The 21,371-nt window shown below is 35.7% G+C and overlaps 1 protein-coding gene across 25 annotated transcripts in view; it reads left to right on the top strand.

The window, feature by feature from the left end:
- LOC138705089 (gamma-taxilin-like) overlaps positions 1–21,371 on the top strand; it is a 299,903-nt gene that overhangs the window by 244,561 nt on the left and 33,971 nt on the right. For 17 of the 25 annotated variants that reach the window (XR_011333608.1, XR_011333604.1, XR_011333600.1 and 14 more), the window contains one exon: positions 16,940–18,034. The exons of 1 other annotated variant lie outside the window; for it this stretch is intronic. Coding sequence is in view for 2 of the 24 variants with exons in the window: in XM_069833707.1 (XP_069689808.1) it covers positions 16,940–16,969 (30 nt within the window). In the remaining 22 variants the exon portion in view is untranslated. Of the gene's footprint in view, positions 1–7,300; positions 7,561–11,032; positions 12,540–16,939; positions 18,035–21,371 lie in introns of those variants that run through there. 7 more of the 25 variants (XR_011333593.1, XR_011333595.1, XR_011333594.1 and 4 more) reach the window with 4 other exon arrangements.

The following is a 21,371-nucleotide window of genomic DNA, read 5'->3' as shown; positions in this document are numbered from 1 at the left end:
ATCCCCGCCCGGAGATCCGATTGGGGGACTATTTTACCTCCGGATAATTTTACCTTAATGGTACTCATTTCATATTGGAGTGGTTAAATGGCAAGTTGTAGCCGATTTAAGTGAACACCATATTTTAACGTTTTGGTGGCTACTTCATTCACACACAACCCCCAGAATGTCTGGAGGACCACACCTGCTGTTGGTCGACGGTCCATTGGACCTAGCTGGGAGATCTTGTTGATCACCATCTTTCCCTCCTTAAGCCACTGGAGGACGATTTTAGTGCCATAGCAGGTCAGCACTAGGAACAGAAAAGTAGAAAGAGGAGGAAGGAAAGGGAAATGAACCCCTAGGCCTCGAATGCTCTAATGCCGTTGGGGTCAAAGAAAGTAAGAGTTCAGTCAGAGGACTGGATAGGAAAGGGTAAAGAGGGAATTAGGTATTGAATAGAGGAAAATTATACCAAATTCAGTCATTAACTCATCAAGCTGACCAGTGCTAATTGGTGAGTAGCCCCTCCCTTTAGTTCAGCTTGTAAAATTATGCTTACTAACAGCTGCACCACAGGAAGATAGGGATGGGACATTGGGTATTTGTCCAGGTTGGTTCCTTAAAGCCTTCAATGGGAAGGACTAATGGCTCTCCCCCCTGTATCCGACAGATACCCTTTTGCAGCCTTTTATTTTAGATAATATACAAATACTTAAAACTTTTGCACTTATATTACTCCTCCACAAAAATATTTTCGTGGAAAAATAATACAAGTGACTTTAGGACCTTATTTTACCTAAAATGATTTACAATAGATAATTTCTATTTAGAAGATAAAAAATATAGGTACCAACATAAACAACTGTAAATTTACAGCAACATAGTCCTATAACAGATTTTTTAATTTCCTTTTCAACTTCAAAGTCATTTATCTCAAAACTTACTAAATGTCACTTGTATCACTTTGCTTCTGAGTGCCTCAATTGAGATAAGATACTAAATTAGTAGTCGTAGATTTTCCTTTTGTAAAACCATGTTGGGCCGAATTGATTTTGTTTTTCACGTGAAAAGAAATATGTTTATGAATTATTTTTTCAAGAATTTTTGAGAAGTTATTAAGTATGGAAATAGGTCTATAATTACTTAAAATAGCTTTATTACCACTCTTAAATATGGGAATAATAGATGCTTCCTTCCAAAGAGAAGGATATACCCCTGTTTTTAAACTCAAATTGAAAATGTAGGTTAAAACAGGTACGAAAATTTCAGAGCATTCTTTAATAATGAAATTAGGAATGCCATTTGTACCCATAGATTTATTAGGCTTAACATTTTTATGACCTTCCTGATATCATCACAAGAGATTACAGGAAGGAGTAAAAAGTTATTAAAGTTAGAATAACAAGTGAGAAAATTAGTGTTCTGGTTGATCTGAATTGATTTAAATTGACTAGCAAATGCATTTGCAATTATTTTTTGATCAGCTATGTGAACCCCATTAATAATAAATTCATTAGGAATGTTTTTCGATTTCCGAAATGTTTCTACATATTTCCAGAATTTGTTAGGCTCTTTTTTTTAAACTATCATCAATGGACTGTAACCATTTAAATTTATCAGACTTAATCAAAGCCTTGACTTGTTTTCTATAGTGAGAGAAAATTTTATAGTGGTGATCAGATTTATATTTTTGAAATTTCTATGTGTTTTGTTCTTTTTTCTTAATGAGTAAACGTAGGCTGTTTGAAAACCATTTAGGATAGTGCGATTTTTTCACAGAGGTGACAGGGACAGCTTTAGATATAGCATCATTAACTATTTTTGACAGAGAGTTAGTAGCAACATTGACATCGGTAGTAAGATATATACAATTCCAATCAAAATTGTGTAGAGTGGAATAAAGACAGTGATAATCACCTTGAGAATAATTTAAATAAGATTGATTTTGTTTCTGTAATGGTGATGGTGAGTGAACTCCCAGATCAATACAAATAGATGGGTGATGAACATCTTCCGAAACTAGTGAATGATTAGCAAGATTAACTGAACAGTTATGGACATTTGTAAAAACAAGATCAAGAAGAGTTTTACAAGTACTCGTAAAATTAATTTGGTTTAGTCCAAGAAGACAAGATGAGGAAAATAAATCCTGAGACTTAATTTTTGCGTAGTAATGAATATCATTAAGTGTGCAACCAGATGACCAATCCATGCCAGGAGAATTGAAATCCCCGAGAAAAACGATTCTAAAATTGTGGGTATCAAGATTGTTTTCAATAAAATTTAGATAAGACCTTAAATGTTTGTGATCAGTGTCAGGTGGGAAATAGTGATTACCAATTAGCAGATTACAACCATCTGACATTTTAATTTCGATCCAAATGCATTCATTTATGAATTCTAAATCATATCTCCGACGTGTAAAGGGTATCTGGTTACTAATAGCAGTTAAGACATCCCCACCTTTTACTTAATAATAATAATAATAATAATAATAATAATTATAATTATAATTATAATAATAATTATAATAATAATAATAAATAAATAAATTGCCTTTGTGGAAACCCATTAGCATTTTGGAACATTAAAGGCTAAGGGCATTGTCTCCTTTGGGAACGCAGAAAAACTGTTCTTCCCATTCACCATGAAATTTGCGTGTATGTATAGGCTTTGAATGTGCCATGACGACTTTCCAACTGAAACTGTGTCACTGCCCAACGCTGACTGCTATTCAGATTACGAACACAATGGCATCTCTTGTCCTTCGTGGGAACGTTAAGAACCACTTCTTGTTCGTAAACCAGTAAATGCCGATCCATGCTGTAGTCCATGAATTATGGCTAGGGTTACCAGACATCCGGAAAATTCCAGATATGCCCCACAATTTAACATTCTGTCCGGCATCCAGGGGGAATTTTCGGAAATTGTCAAATGCCCTCCTTTTCTAAAATTTAAACATTCACTACTTTAAAATTCATTTTCAAGTTGGGAAAGAAAGAATAATAAAACATCAATACTGTCCACATGGATAGCATTGCCAAAGGTCATATCAAGCATATCATCTCTTGGTGGTAGCATGTGATGCTAAAATACGTAATACATCTTGGTTTCGAAAAGAGTGCTCTCGACCCATTTGGCATTTGAAGTTCACAGTGAATAGTCGTGTGTATCGAGAATGTCTTCCCAGGAAGTTGTTCGAGCATTTAGGCGAAAAGCCGAAAAGGAAGTGGAAATTTACCGATAATTTAGCATCGAAGTACCAAACCTTCAAAGTAGGAAGGAATGAAAATGAAGCTTAACGTGTTATTTGTTCTCCAGGAACATACGTTTCTATAGTCCATAATGGTAACTCAATTGAATTAGTAGTCTGTAATTTGCGTTGCTTTCTATTAATCCAGCCATGTGGTACTGTAGTGGCTTATTATATCATCACATCTAATCGTTTTATTTCATACCTAATTGAATTTTCATAGTGTTTATTAAACATTATCTACTACGAATTTGGTAATGTTTAGTAAATTAGTAGTTAATTCGTAATTTAGTGTACTTACTTACTTACAAATGGCTTTTAAGGAACCCGGAGGTTCATTGCCGCCCTCACATAAGCCCGCCATCGGTCCCTATCCTGAGCAAGATTAATCCAGAATCTATCATCATATCGCACCTCCCTCAAATCCATTTTAATATTATCGTCCCATCTACGTCTCGGCCTCCCCAAAGGTCTTTTTCCCTCCGGTCTCCCAACTAACAGTCTATATGCATTTCTGGATTCGCCCATACGTGCTACATGCCCTGCCCATCTCAAACGTCTGGATTTAATGTTCCTAATTATGTCAGGTGAAGAATACAATGCGTGCAGTTCTGCATTGTGTAACTTTCTCCATTCTCCTGCAACTTCATCCCGCTTAGCCCCAAATATTTTCCTAAGCACCTTATTCTCAAACACCCTTAACCTATGTTCCTCTCTCAGAGTGAGAGTCCAAGTTTCACAACCATACAGAACAACCGGTAATATAACTGTTTTATAAATTCTAACTTTCAGATTTTTTGACAGCAGACTAGATGACAAAAGCTTCTCAACCGAATAATAACAGGCATTTCCCATATTTATTCTGCGTTTAATTTCCTCCCAAGTGTCATTTATATTTGTTACTGTTGCTCCGAGATATTTGAAATTTTCCACCCCTTCGAAGGATAAATCCCCAATTTTTATATTTCCATTTCGTACAATATTCTGATCACGAGACATAATCATATACTTTGTCTTTTCGGGATTTACTTCCAAACCGATCGCTTTACTTGCTTCAAGTAAAATTTCCGTGTTTTCCCTACGTCATCCGCATAGACAAGAAGCTGATGTAACCCATTTAATTCCAAACCTTGCCTGTTATCCTGAACTTTCCTAATGGCATATTCTAAAGCGAAGTTAAAAAGTAAAGGTGATAGTGCATCTCCCTGCTTTAGCCCGCAGTGAATTGGAAAAGCATCAGATAGAAACTGACCTATACGGACTCTGCTGTAAGTTTCACTGAGACACATTTTAATTAATCGAACTAGTTTCTTGGGAATATCAAATTCAATAAGAATATCATATAATACTTCCATCTTAACCGAGTCATATGCCTTTTTGAAATCTATGAATAACTGATGTACTGTACACTTATACTCCCATTTTTTCTCCATTATCTGTCGAATACAAAAAATCTGATCAATAGTCGATCTATTATGCCTAAAACCGCACTTATGATCCCCGATAATTACATCTACGTACGGAGTTAATCTTCTCAAAAGAAATTGGACAAAATTTTGTACGACGTCAACAAAAGTGATATTCCTCGAAAGTTACCACAGTTGGTTTTGTCTACCTTCTTAAAAATAGGTACAATTATGGACTCCTTCCATTGTTCTGGTACAATTTCCTTTTCCCAAGTAGCAACTACAGTTTATAAATTTCGCTATATAATGCACTTCCACCCTCTTGTATTAATTCTGCTGGAATTTGATCGATACCTGGAGACTTGTACTTTTTCAGATTTTCTATCACAATTTCGACTTTTGAAAGCGTGGGTTCGGGTATAAATAGCTCAGCAGTTTGTATTTCAATTTTGTCCCGATCATTTATATTTGGCCTATGTACATTTAGTAGTTGCGCAAAATAGTTTTTCCATCTGTTTAGGACTGATGGAGAGTCTGCAAGCAAGTCACCATTCTCATCCTTGATCACGTTTACCCTTGGCTGATATCCGTTCTTAAATTCCTTTATACCCTTATATAAATCTCTAATGTTTTTATTCTTACTATTTGTTTCTACCTCATTCAGTTTTTCCTTCAAGTAATCTCTCTTTTTATTCCTAAGTGTACGACTTGCTTCCTGTCTTTCATTGAAATAATTATCTCTCTCCTCCTCAACTGGATCCTGTAAGAATTTCAATTTTGCCTGTTTCCTTCTTTCTACTGCAATGCAACAATCTTCATCAAACTACGGTTTCTTTTTCTTAGTTTCATAATAACCTATGCTCTGCTCAGCTGCAATTTTGATACTATCTCTGATATTTTCTCACATGCTGTTAACATCTAATTCTTTCTCAACTTCGTCGGAACTTTCTAAAGTGGCAAATCTATTAAAAATTTCGACCTAATAATTTTCCTTAGTTTCCTCGTCCTTTAATTTCAAAATATTGAATTTAGTAATATTAACTTGTTGCTCTACTCGCTTGGCTACTGATAGTCTTTCTCTTAATTCTCCAATTACCAAATAATGGTCAGAATTACAGTCTGCACCCCTGAAAGTTCGAATGTCTACTATACTAGTATGTCTCCGTTTATCTATCAAGATGTGATCTATTTGGTTGTTTGTCAATCCATCTGGAGAAGTCCAAGTATATTTATGTATATCCTTATGGGGGAATGTTATACTTTTGACAATTAAATTTTTCGATGTGACAAAGTTGACTAATCTAACACCATTGTCACTACTAGTTACATGTAGGCTCTCTTTTCCAATAGTTGGTCTAAAAATATCCTCCCGTCCTACTTTAGCGTTGAAATCCCCCAATAAAATTTTCATGTGATATCTAGGTAACTGATCAAAAGTATGTTCCAATTCCTCATAAAAGCTATCCTTTATATGGTCGTCTTTCTTTTCTGTAGGGGCGTGAGCATTTATAACTATGATGTCGCACCATCTACCCTTAAGTACTAAATATGATAACCTGTCACTGATAAATTCAACCTTTTTTACTGCTGATTTTATTCTTTTATGAACAAAGAATCCTGTTCCTAATTGGTGATTATTGTTTCCTTCCCCATAATACAACAAGTAATCTCCTGTTTGTGATATGCCATTCCCATCTAACCTAACGTGTACTCCCACGAAGTCTATTCTATATCTAGCTAGTTCTTTAGCTACTAATGTTACCCCTCCTGTTCTATAAAGACTAGTTACGTTCCAAGTGCCAAATCTCAAAACCTTATTCCTTTGCTGTGGTTGTGCCAGAGAATCAGTCCTATTCCGAGGCTTATTGTAGGGATTCGTAACAAGCTGTTTTTTACGGTGATGGGTTGTTAGCCCTTTACCCAACCCCCAAGCTGGAGGACCACCCCTTATCGGCTGTCCACGACTGCTTATTCAATATATTCGCAGCCACCCTCCATATCTGGAGGCCGTCTCCTCTATCTGCAACCTGAGGACGCGCCATGCCATAGTGATAGGGACCCACAATACATGGAATTTAGTGTACTGTTAGGCTAAAAAGGCTAAATACTATAATAAGCCTATCTCTTGATACGAGCACAAGATTTGGAAATCCATCTGTCTTTCCAGAAACATATAAACAGTGAACATACATCAGGGAATACCATGAACATTAAACAATTTTTCTACTCAGTCCACAAAATCGTCTCAGTGTGTGAGTAGAGCAGAGGCAACATTATCATTCCGTACCATCCACCATCATTCATCTTACAAATCTGTAGATTGCATGCTTAAATTAAATGCGAAAATGTATTAAGATTCAGATGTTGCAAAGCGTGTGTCATATGCAAGGACTAAGACTGAGACAATAATTAATATAATTCTTGGGCCACATTCTGTTGATATATTCAATGTTTAGAGGGTATTTCTTGTTTTGGGGTTTCTATTGACGGCAGTAATCATGACTCTCAGGAAGTTCTGTAATTGTATTCTTAATATTGTAGTTGTAGTCCCCTGGTATAGTGAAAGAGAAGGCCTGATGGTCTTATCTCTACTAGGTTAAATAAATATTTAAAATCCTACTAAAGTTTTTCGAATTTTAATTCAATACTTCCATTTCAGAGCTGGAAGTATACAGTCAAACATGGTTGAGATTAGAATGTACCCAATGAAACTGTTGAAACAGTTTCATCATATAGGGTATACCTACCTAATTTCGTGATATATGAAGTTCTATCACGGAGTAAAATATACCACAGTTAAACTTTCTCAAGTGTTCTGCATACAGGGCATCCCATCTGTGAAAAGTTTGATGTCAGCATGCATTTATGTGTTGGAAGTTCTGTGATGTGGTTGTGCTGCTGCAGTTTTCTCAATCAAAGGTGATTGATTACATTAGTATTACTAAATATTTTATGTTATTTCTAGTTACAAACTGATCTTAATATACGAAGGTATAAATCCATCATATTAATTGATATTCTCAAGTGCAATGATGATTAGGAAGCTTACGAAAGTTTATGAAGTTTTTGCAAGTAAAATGGCTCGACATAAAAACAAATCATCTGAATAGAGGAACAAAAATGTAATAGTTGATTACTCTGTTGTCAAAAGAAGACAAAATTGCAACATCCAAAGCCTGGAAAAAAAAAAAAAAAAATCACTTTTGGAAGATGTTAGTGGAAAAGTGTTCTATGTACACTACTCTCTGTAAAATGTGCAACATCATGAAGGAACTGAGATAGATATGTGAAAATATTATACTAAATATAATGCAGGGTATGACAAGCAAGTGATTAGAAATTCAAAATGATTTTGTATTCCTGCACCTAGCAGTGCCCTCTGAACTGTCATGGTAGGCTCATAAATAGAGGGCTGTTGTGGAGCCAGACGAGCAGTGTACTAGTCAACAGGCAGTAAAAGTTTCTATAAGAGTCACTATGCCTCGTCGTGCTAAAAGGGCACAATATAAATAAACAACAGAGTTTGAATGGGGACGAATGATTGGCCTGCGTGAAGGTGGATTTTCGAATCACAATATTACTGCTCGTGTCGGACATCATGCCACTATAGTGATGCGAGTGTGGAAGAGAATCAGACACATCGAAAATCTGGCAGTGGATCACGATCTGTGATGACACCATGGGATGACAGACATCTCGCCTGCATGGTAGTGACAGATCGTTCAGCTTCATCACAAGTGTTAGCACAATGGTGGAGCACTGTAACAGGTGTAGCATTGTCTGCTTCCACTGTTCGACGACGTCTGCTTCGCAGAGGGCTGGTTGCATGCACTTCTTTGCGGCAGATACTCTTGACCCTAGATCATCGATGTCTCAGGCTACAAAGGGCTCGTGAACACTCAGAGTGGCGTGCAGATTGGCAACACATGTTTTCGAACAAATCCTATTTCAACATGGACTACAATGATGGTCGTATATTCTGTCAGCCGTAACATCCAGACTGCATTGTCCAGCATCATACTGGCTGAACGCCAGGCGTGATGGTGTGGGGTGCCATTGGGTATCATTCACGATCTCGGCTGCTGTGTATTGAGGGTAGACTCAACAGCAACCGGTACATCGAGGATGTTGTAGAAGCAGAAGTCATACCCTTCCTTCAGCGCACTTCTGATGCTATATTCCAGCAAGACAATGCCCGACCACATGTTGTGAGGAATATTCAAGCTCTCTTCAAGCACAACACATTCAGCTTCTTCAGTGGCCTGCCTGTTCGCCAGACATGTCACCTATTGAACATGCATGGAATATGGTTGGTCGACAAGTAGTCCATCAACAACCTCCAGCAGCCAGCTGGAATGAACTGTGAACACGTATACAAGTAGCCTGGCAGGCCATTCCCCAGGAAGAGATTCAATGCCACGATGTATAGCAGCTCTAATTGCAGCTTGTGGAGGTTTCACAAAATATTGTTGTACTTATGTGTATTCATGTGTATTGTTCTGAAATGTTAATCATTTCTGTACATAAATATTAGTAATATGTAAAATAAATTTGATTCAGTTCTCATGATTCCTTCATGGTGTTGCAATTTTCACAGACATTAGTGTATAAAGATCTCAAAGAATTTTAGATTCCTAGAGGCACACTAAAGGACTATGTGAAATGTAGTGGGAATGAACCTCAAATAGTGCCTGTTGGAAAAATGGAAAGATCTTTTGGAAATGACGATAAGGTATCTGAAGCCTTAAAAAATAAAATTGTGATAAAGAAAACATTAGGAGTGGTTTTGTCGTACATATAAAGAGAAAAGCTCGTGGATTCAGTGCTATTTTTGTCTTCACTAGTATCATAAAAACTCCAATTTGTAGATTGAAGGAATCCACCCACCAGTGGCGGTTACTTCATTAGAACACTTGAGCATGTGAACCCCCAATAAAAATAGTAGTAGATTAATATTCAATAAATAGATAATGAAATAAATGTATGAATATATAAATTAATATATAACTGAATTGTGTATTATATATATTACAACAATAGAAAAAACAGTGTAGAATTACATGCTTCTGAGCACTCTAAGAGTGAAGATAAAGAATCTTGTAATGCGGCAGGAAGATTGCATTTGTCATGTGCTTAGTAGCACGTGCTATAACACGTCAGTGGGAGTAAGATTGGCCAACTCTTAGGAGCGAGATGGTGGGGGTAGCTTCCCCATAAGCTACCGTGCGCGCACTTACCAGTCGTGCGCAGCCCCCTTTGAGGATGGCTATTAAAGTTAGCCAGTCGAAAAAACTGCTGATTTCTAACTTGTTGGGTAAGAAGATAGAATTAAAACAAAGTGGTAGACCAACACCTCAGATAAACATTGTGCAGGTAACAAAATCCAAAAATGGAGCTTTTAAAAGATAATTTGAGACTTGTGATATTTATGAAAGAAATTCATGGATTTGCAACTGCGAGCTGACCAAATCGTTTGCATTGTTTTCCATGCTTGTTATTTGCGAGAGAAGGTGGCGAACCTAGTTGGATAAAGCGTGGTGTCAATGATTTGGCGCACTTAAGTCCGAAAATAAAGAATCATGAAAGTGCACAGTCACACTTGAATTCTGTCCTAGAGTTCAGTATTTTAGGGAAAGTGGACATTCGCCAACAACTTGATGGTGCTTATCACCTGAACATAAAGAGACATAATGAACAAATCTCGAAAAATCGTTAAGTGCTTTCTAAAATTATTGACTGCATTAATTTTTGCAGTGCATTCGAATTAGCACTTCGGGACCACAATGAAAGTGTAGACTCGAGTAATCCTGTGTTTTTAAAGGCCTCATCAACTTCTCGGCAGAGTTAGATGCCTTTTTAGGGACCATCTTACCAGTGCTACCGTGTTTAAAGGGACATCTAAGGAAATACAGAATGACTTACTAGAGTGTATGCTTACAGTATGTCAGAACTACATTAAGCAAGAAATCTTAAACGCAGAGTTTTTTTCGGTAATAGCAGATGAAACAACTGACATTTCATCTGTTTTCCAATTAGTTGTTGTGTTCAGATATGTGTTAAAGAATGGGCAACCAGTTGAACGATACTGGGAATTTTGCAATCCTTCTGTACATGACTATAAATCAATTGCTCGATGTATTCAAGATATCTTGGAAAAAGTTGTTGTTAACCCAGACAAATTAGTTTCCCAGAGCTACGATGGTGCTAATGTTATGAGTGATCAACATGCTGATGTCCAAGCTATTATTAAGCATACTTACAAAAATGCTCATTTTGTGCATTGTTACGCTCACCAGCTCAATTTAATTGTAGCCCAAGCACTAGTCAGAACCAAAGTGTTCGAGTTTTTTTTTTTTTTTCCCAACCTAAGCGATATTCCTAATTTTTTCAGTAACTCGCCTCAAAGAATTGCCATTCTGGACGAAGTGGTTGGAAAAAGAATCCCACATGCTTCTGCTACGAGGTGGAACTTCAAAAGTAGAACTGTTAACACAGTGTTTGAGAACAGAGAACAATTAATTCAATGCATGGAGAGAATAGAATCGATGTCTAAACAGTCTGTTACAATAAACCAGGCAACAACATTTCGACATGCTCGAGGACTCCATTTTCTCTTCTGGTTAACAGTTTTCCACAACATTATGCGACACGTGGATATCCTATTTAATCAAGTTCAGAAGAGGGATACTGATGCTCTGCAAATAAGAAAGAATGTAGACACATTTCAGAAAGCCATGCAGAAGGAAAGAGAGAGAATGGAGGCAATAAGCATGGAAGTTCAGAATGCAGAGGTGCCAATAAAAAAATAAGATATTTTCCTACTGTGTGAAAGTATTTAGACACTTTCTTATTTTATGTCAAATCTATGAATATTACCTTATTTTGTAATGATCTAGGTGTTTTATTTTATGTTAAAGATTTATACATATGTGTCATATTGCCTTACCACGTGTTAGATCTTTAGATATTTGTTTTTATTGTATGTGAAATCTTTAGATTTTTCCTACTGTGTGTAAAATATTTAGATGTCGTGCTATCGTATTTTTGTGTAAAATCTACAAATATTGTCTTATTTTATGTTCAATCTTTAGGATGTCTTATTATGTATGAAATATTTAGATAGTTTCTAATTTTGTGTCAAATTTAACATATAGTCTCATTGTGTATTAGGTCTTTTGTTTATATTTAGCTTATACATATGAAGGATAGAAGAAAAAATCGAAGTCCAGTCATGACATAAAAAAAGAGGCAGTATTCCTGATGGGTACTTTAAGATAATACAATTTATTTTTTTTTTTTAAGTACGAACTATCAAATTGTTCTACTGAAAGAAAATGTTTATTGTAGAAACAAATAGTAAAACAAGATATTAAATGCTTTTACTTTGACATTTTAAGATATGAACTTTGATTTTTCCCTGTAGTAATCCTCACATTAATTATTATTTAAATTTAGTTTCAGACCTTGTCAAAATGAATTTCTCTTCCAGTATTTAAAAATATTTGTCTTCTATTATTATTGGCAATTAAATACACATAAGAAAAGGACAACATTTAATCTGTAGTCTTTTTTTTTTTTTTTTTTTTTTTTTTGTGTGAACCCCCAAGCTGCCACTGCCACTCATTTTATTTATGTGCAGTGAGTGAGCAAGTGAAGAAAAATGTGACAGTGACAGTGAATAAATGTTTTAGATGAGTGTGCAAGAGAAGAAGACTGTGACAATGACAGAGAATAAATATTGTGGATGGAACATTGATTTTCACGGAAATAGGTAACCACTATCACGAAATACGATGTATGTAACATATTTTAAACTTGGTTGCCTTGGGAATCATATTTCAGAATGGTCAAATAATATGTATGTAAGCAGTAAAACAAATTAAAACAGTATAATGTTAACCATGTGTGGTATTTTTCATAAAGAATCCTTAGTATCACGAAATTGGGTAGATTTACCCTATTAAGGATACACTAGTAAGTCTTGGTATAGGCCTAGCAAAAAAAAAAAAAGTGTAGCATTTGCAGCAGATAATACAAATACTAATTTTGGTGTATCAAACGAACTGAGGGCAAGGATATTTTCAGCAAATTGAAAGCATATATATGTGAGAATCTAGCGTGGCTAACGAGAAGGACAGGCTACGGCGCCGTCACATTCTTAGTCATAACATGACCAACATTGAACAAATTTATATATAAATGCACGTTTAACATAAGTTTAATATAGCAATTCCTTTGTTTTTTAGAACTCAGAACATGTATTTATATTAGGCGATTGTCAATATGGCCATGACTGGGCCATGATAATCACGTGACTCCAATTCGTGCCAAAGTCTGTCTTTCTCGTTAGCCACGGAATCTAGTTGGTGTTGGCTGTTCAGCACACATCCTTCATAACGCCATTCAGTCTGGAACTGGTAGTTTAAGTATTGATTTAGAGTGTATTGTTCTTTATACACAGTAAGAACTGAAACACTTAGAGACTACTGTGATTCTGTAGACACTTCATACAAGCAATTTCTGTCCCATAGTAAAACACGATGGCTATCTACTATCCCAGCCAATGAGAGAACAGTTCGTATGTATGATGTATCAAAGGCTTACTTCTTGTCTGTGTCCAGTTTTTATAAAATACTGAAGTTTTTTTAAATAGTTTCAGTAAGACATATCTACATGTACAGACTTTGAAAAAAGTTTTGTCATGGTTCTTGGTGGTAGAAATGTTGGAGAATTGACGTGTGATTTACACAAATACATTTGTATATATGCTGTCTCCGTTGATGTCAAGCCGAACAGCTGTAAGCCTCTCTTTGTGCTGCCTTTCTAACGTCCTCGCCAATGAAACAGTCAGTAGCTTGCTGGCTTGCAGTCTCTGGGGCCTGTGTTCGATTCCCGATCAGGTTAATTTTTTTATTAATGTAACTAATTGTTATACCTCTCTTCATTTTTTAAATTTTTTATAGCAGCACGAATTATTTCCCAACTCTGGCTCGACTAGGAGAATAAAAAAGCTCTTGGAAGATTAATAAAACGAAATAAAACAAAGATAAACAAATTAAAGCAAAATAAAAAAAAATACACATGTGGACTTAATACTTTGTCCACATGCCACCGAGGTCTATCATCGCATGGCATCTTTGGGGCATTGAGTCCACCAGATCACGGAAATAGTTCTGGTCCTCAGCGAGATCTTCCCAGGTAGCCAGAACTTGATCCCAAAACTGACCTGGATTTTAAGATGGATGGTCTTGATAATTGTCGATCCTTCTCTTTTTCAACTCAGCCCATACTTGTCCAATAAGGTTCAGATCAAGTGTCTTGAGAGGCCAATCTCGGGATATCCTGTGAATCATCTTTGAACATTTATGGCGGTGTGTGCAGGGTAGTTATCCTGCTGGAAAATTGAATTTCTTTTGGGATAACTAACTCGGGCTGAAAGAAGAAGCACATTTTCCAAAATATGCGGATAAGTCAGTGCCCCAAATTGGCCATCAATGCGCTCTAGCACACCAGCTTCATTGCGAGACATCCAGCACCAGTATGACATGCTGAAGCTTCCCGATCTCTCCTACTTTGATATAGTGTCGATCATATCTGGTGCCGGGCTCACAATAAATGTTGGCACGTGATTCGCCATTGGGTGTTTTATCAGAGAAAATTACTCTGAAACCCATTCAACTGGTTGCAAAAGTTAGGCGGTCGACAGCATGTTCCTCTGTCAAGGCCTCTTTGGCCGCAGCTCTTCACAGACGAATATTTACCTCTCTCAAACAATTGATAACCATTTGAGAAGAGCCAGGGAAGTTGACTGCAGCCCTTAATAGATTCACAGAGCAGAACTGGTTCTCTTCATGAGTTCAGTGAAGAGCTTTGTCATCTTCCCCTGTTGAAATACATGGATGCCCTGTAGAGCAGCGACTTCCAAAGTCCCATAATGTAGATATCTATGTGTCTATCTCTGTGCTGTCTTCATGTCGACCCCACACAGTCGACTCGCCTCCAATGCAGAATAGTCATTTGCCACCAGCACATAACTTGCTGTCTTCTGTCGGCGGGTTCCTAGAGAATGGCCTGTGACTATTAAACATAGTAAAATATTATTAAAGATTTCAGTTACATACTCAGGTATAGTTAAGAAACAACGATTTTCACACCCCATGACTTTGTTTATACATTTCAGGGCATAACAAGATAGTTTATTTCCACAACTAATGCGGACTATGTCTAATTAATTTGAAGTAAATCAAGTTAATGTTCAATTTTGTGATATAGTCATATCCTGGAGTACTGCATTGGTTCATATAGAACTTTTCTGTCACGGACGACTTCAGTTGGTCGTGTGTTCGAACCTGCTCTCATGCATTCCTTTTATATATATATATATATATATATATATATATATATATATATATGTTACATTAATTTACTTCTTTATTTGTTAACAGTCTTTACCACACTATTTGTTTATGCTGAATTTTTTTCCCTGGCACTTGTTCTAACTACTAAGGGATGATGTACAACAAAACAAAACAGATTTTATTACCTCAACTAGTCGTTCTCTTGTGAACCAAATTGCTCATCCTCTGATCATACGCACTGCTTCCTTCCTGGGACTTTTAAAGTATCTGTGCGACAAAACTTTTTTCTAAGACTGTACATTCTCTGATGACTATATTCCATGAAAACATTAAAGAACTTGAGAAAGAAAAATAATCCATTATTGAAATGATAGGAAATCAACATAGTGTGGTCCACACCTGTGGAGTAACGGTCAGCACGTCTGGCCGCGAAACCAGGTGGCCCGGGTTTGAATCCCGGTCGGGGCAAGTTACCTGGTTGAGATTTTTTCCGGGGTTTTTCCTCAACCCAATACGAACAAATGCTGGGTAACTTTCGGTGCTGGACCCCGGACTCATTTCACCGGCATTATCACCTTCATTTCATTCAGATGCTAAATAACCTAGATGTTGATACAGCGTCGTAAAATAACCCAATAAAAAAAAACATAGTGTGTGTTCTCATCTTGAGAACAGATCAGATTTTATTTCCTTAAAAGCAAAGGAAGTGTTGCTCAGTACTAAGGAAGAGGGTTTCTACAAAGAGGTAGCTAGTTTGATTGAAGAGGTTGTTTCAATGTATGATAAGTGCCGTAATTATTTAGAGAAATGAAGTGCCTCATTTTCAGAGTTCATATGTTTTGAATGGATGAATTTGTGTAATTCCATGTCTGTTGAGAAGTCTATAAAGTTCTTAGATGAAAAAGGTATTTTGATTGATGATGTAAAATTTTGTGACCAAACATGCTGTTTAAATCAGTTTCTTAAGCAAAACAGTTCAACCTTCGAAAAGATGTCTGCAATGATAAGTGGGTAAGGTATTTAAGTGAAAGTAGGCACATAGCCTGCCATTCTGAATTGTCAAAAATTGTAGAATATTTTTTTGCTATTCCTTCACATAATGCACATATCGAATTCATTTATTTCAGCTCTATGGACAGATGAGAGGAACCAATTGTTGATAGATTCTATGATTACGTCTTAGTTACACCAGATGTCATGCAGAAAATCAGTTCCTCACAAAAATATGGTTGATCTCAATTTATTGTACGAGGAATATCTGTATGTATAACTTATTTAAATGTAAAGAAAAACTAAGCATTTAAATGAAATATCTTGACTCCGATTTGGATCTCGGCGTATTTTTTCAGATGTCCTACATTTTCATAAAATGTTCTACATTTTGGGACATTTTGTCCTACATTATACTAAGAGCATTTGGTAACCCTAGTTATGGCCAAATGATAATATAAGTCCAGTAAACTTGTGTAATTGCTGAAGGTATTGTTGATTCACATTTAATCATTTTTTCAGATGAGGGATATTTCCATTTTCGTAGTCATGTTGCTTCACAGGACAATAAATGCTGGAGTGCAGATAAGCCCATACACAAATATTCTTATTTTTTTAACCTCATCAAAAGTATTGTATATAATGACTGTTTTAGTATTCTGTGTCTAAGGGCAAACCCTGTTGGTGTTAGGTATATAAAATAATATAAATAATAATTGGAATAACAATTACATTATTAACCATAATTCAATGATGACATCAATCTAAATAAATTATATCCTATTCCGTAGTTATTACAATAAAGTACAAACACAGTTCTTACTATTGATCTGAGTAAAATAATGTATTATAGAACCCAGTATAATGATGTATTAATTCTAGTACTGTGATATGTTGATTCAAGGATTAATTATTTATTTAATTAATTTTGTTTTTTTTTTTTTTTTCAGGAAGGTGCAAAGAAACGAAAAAATAAATGAAAATCCTTTGTATGAAAACAGATGAAAACGTAGACCGCAATATCCCATTTGATGGAGTGCATATGGTATGGATGATAAGTTTAAAATTATATGCAATAATACCTCAGACGATTTTATAATTACAATCATTTCAAAGAAATTTGGCGGTATCATTTATCATTGTTTAATGGACTTCCATTGTTTTGTTTATTAATATGCATACAGGAAATCATTCTAAGGAAGTAAGTTTTCTAAAAGCTTAAAATCGTGAATTATTTTAGTTTTTGTTTATGGTTACAGATTAACACATTTTTTAACTTTTGGAAATTTTGAACGTCAGAAAATGTGAATCTAAAACAAGCCAATTTTTTTTCTATTATATTTGTGAGATTCATTGACAATAAACATTGGGGTAGGTAAGTACATGTTTCTGGTATTGGTATTGATGAAAAGAATTACATTATATCCTGTTAAAACACTATTAGACCATAACAGTTCCTAGATTTGTATTCAAAGGAGACATAAGAGAGTTGTAGCTTCTTTCTGATACACTTATGGATTAAATTATCCAAGTTTAATGTCCATGATGTATAGCACATTAATTCCCGAACTTTATGGTCTGTGGACCACTTATCTTGCAGTCACTATGCTCCTAAATCACCATGATACCATTTAGGATTTCATGTACACACATCATACATTGAATAAACTGTAAAAACATTAATACTATTAATTATTTAAACTAAATTGAAATAGCCCTGTGGCCTTTATAAAGGCCTACTTCATTATAGTTATTTTTTTTTATCTATTTTAGCCTATAGAGGAACCTTTGTTTTTACTTCCCTTCTGAGGAAAGCCATGCCAAGTGTTATATTACTCCAAAAAAATTCATCACATTCAATCAGATTTATCCAGTGGTAACGAATAAACTACGAAGCACGTCTATTTATGTGTAATGTAATTTGATTATCATAATTATTTTATTCATTATAAACTCGTGTTAAAATATTTGATCGTACGAAATTTGTCTGTACATTAGGGGCAGCTGGCTGAAGTGCAGAGATGTTTATGATTTTTTTTTTTTTTTTCCATTGGCGGGTATTTGCATTATTCACTCAGTCATCTCCATCTACTATTATCAGTGCATTTCGAACTGGTGGCTCAAGGTCAAGCAATGGACTGCATAAGCGACATGTGCTCACCCCAATCCTGGACCATTCTCCTCAACTAAAGTCAGCTGGGACAGCCGGAATTACCAGTGCTTCAGTTCACAGTTTTCAGTTCAGTGACTCGTGCTTGGTTTGTACTTTTTGTACGTTTGTACGTGACCTTGATCTGCCAGTTCGAAAAGCACAGATAATAAGTGATGTGCCAAAGCTATAGGTAGCTATTTTTTTTCCGCCACTTTAGTGTTGTTCTTCGGTGCACCATGGGAGGAAAACTACATAGTATTGCATGATGATCATGATCAGCAATTTTCATTTGGTGTGTCATGAATGATCCTCTAATATGCCACAAAAAAATGAAAATAGTAAAGGTTGGCATAGCAAAAAGAAAAAAAAAAAAAGTCAGTCCACAAGAGTGAACATTCAGCAAATGTGGCACAAGTTAACATTCAGTAAATACATTCCCTCGTAAAACTCTCAGAATTCCTCTCTGGTTGAGAACCACTGGTTTAGATTACTTATGTGTGCTACGGGATTTTAAATTACACCCTTAGTGTGCCACATGTTGAAACGCTGATTATGATGATTAATGGAGCAATGGTGGAATGCCAGTAGGAAAATGGAAGTAGTTCACAAAAACGTACTACCAAGCACCACTGTCTATGGTGTGTGGATAAGCTTCAGGGCTTCTACCGCGTTGTCTTGGTGTTATTGGCTTACGTTTCGACTGCTGTGTTGTGGTCATCTTCAGAGCAGTTGTTGGATAAGGAAATAGTCTGCCAGCTCGTATGTATATATATATATATATATATATATAGTAGTCTCGATGGTGGGAGTACTTGCTGTGATAGGTCGTAGGTTCTCCTTCTGGCATCTGATTGGTCCTACATTGTCCAATCTGGTTGAGGTCTGGACAACGTAGGACCAATCAGATGCCAGAAGGAGAACCTACGACCTATCACAGCAAGTATTCCCCCCATCGAGACTACTATATATATATATATATATATATATATATATATATATATATATATATATATACGAGCGGGCAGACTATTTCCTTATCCAACAACTGCTCTGAAGATGACCACAACACAGCGGTCGAAACGTCAGCCAGTAACACCAAGACAACGCGGTAGAAGCCCTAAAGCTTATCCACACACCATGTACACCAGCCGCGGTAGCCTACGTGAACACCACTGTCTAGCTTTTGTTTACTGCAAATTCCATTCCACTAGGAACTCGCTCGAATGGTTGCCGGCATGAAAATAATAATAATAATAATAATAATAATAATAATAATAATAATAATGGACAGAAGACACCTTAGTTGCTTCCCATTGTTATCCAGCACTTCTGAATGGGACTGATATTGGGAAGCCAGAAGACAAATGGGTCGATGAAGATTTTTTTCAATGTACCCAGCCATTAGAAAGGAAAAAATATATATATTGGTTATCTAATGTTGATGAAATCTTCTGATTCCTAGTAGCCATAGCCATCTGTCCATGCAGTCTCCAATCTTAAGTTATCTTTTCTTCATGACATCATAAATTCCTTGACTCCAAGAAACTTTAAGTCTTCCCCTGCATCTTCTTCCTTCAGGTGTTCACTTCAATATACATTCTGGCAATCATTCTTCCTCCATTCCCTGAACGTGGCCATACCTGATTACAAATTACCTAGTTCTGCAGGTTAAGAGTTGATGCAGTAGGCCAGCTTCCTCTCATCATTCATTCATTCATTCATTCATTCAGTGTTTTGCCCAAGGGTAAGTCTTTCACTGCAAACCCAGCTTTCTCCAATCTTTCCTATTTTCTGCCTTCCTCTTTGTCTCCTCATATGATCATAAAACAATAAAAAACTGAAAAGCCAGATAGATTAAAATTGCTATAATAATAATAATAATAATAATAATAATAATAATAATAATAATAATAATAATAATAATAATAATAATAATAAATTCTATGGAGGGTACTTCCCTTTGCATTCCTACACTCCTTAATGCCAGCTGCCCCTGTTTTATGCATATATTATTGCCACAAGGAAGTATTTAGACATACGACAAATCCCACAGATTACTGATGAATCTTAGATTTATTTAGGAATAATTTCTGTAAGAGAAGGCTCTATTTATGACTTCATACCATTAGTCATTTCTTTGTTGTAGGAATATAATTTTCTGTAATGATTCCAACATAAATTCTTTCAGCAAGACATTATCAAACTTCATAACAAAATTACTAATGCAAAAATGGAAACTCACTATGTACTTTGACAAGTTTTTTAAAGTGAATCATTTTAGTATTGGAAACGAATAAAACTTCAGTACATGTAAGTGGATAAGTGCTGCTTTGAATATTATGAAGACTCGACTGAAATCACCACGATCAAAATACAATCATGAGATTATACTTCTCTGTTATCCCATTAATACCAGTCTTGGGTATTTGGCAGATTGTACTTACACAAAATTACATACTATTCACTTTTATATTGCTACTCTTAGCACATGTTCTCAATATTATGGAAAGTAAATCCGGAAATCGACAAATTAAAAATACTGGATATCTCTTTAACTATGACGAAACATTTTTTCAAGTATTGATGAGTTTATAAAATATCTGTAGAGCAAGAGCACTAATGGCTTCATTGCCAGATGCCAGGCATTAAAAAACAACAACATATTAAGTAATATAATCTCGAGTGAAATAAATATGCTTGATTAAAATATCCAATCAGTAATGTTTCTGCACTCCATATGTAATAAAAAGAGTGAAGTAGTTACATACTGATGCATGACATCATATTCGTAAACTTTGTCAGAGTAAACAGTTTAGACAAAAAACAACAATGACATACGATAGACTTGTTCTTATACAAAATTACAGAGTACAGAACAGTTTTTCAAAATTAAAAGATTTTAGTTTGTGATGTAAGAACATCTCTGATGAATAGTTTATGTGTACTACATTTATTGAAATCATTTCATGCATAACGCAGGTTTTGAGAAAATATTGCACAGCTAGATAAATCTAGTTGTGCACAAGTTGGAAGTTAATTTTCTTCGGAAATTGGCCAATAATATATAGGAAAGGTGAAGGAAGGAACGACCCTATGAGATGGTATATTACTCAGGGACTAATCACTGCCTTACAGTGGCCCTGCATAGGTACAATAGAGTATTTAACAAATTCATATCACCCAACAGTCTCACTATGACCTAGAATGTCAGGGCTATCTCGAATGTGATT

The sequence above is a fragment of the Periplaneta americana genome, chromosome 8, assembly GCF_040183065.1.
Source record: "Periplaneta americana isolate PAMFEO1 chromosome 8, P.americana_PAMFEO1_priV1, whole genome shotgun sequence".
Taxonomy (NCBI): Eukaryota; Metazoa; Arthropoda; class Insecta; order Blattodea; family Blattidae; genus Periplaneta; species Periplaneta americana.
The sequence above is the reverse complement of the archived record's forward strand: the minus strand, read 5'-3'. Positions and strand labels throughout refer to the sequence as shown.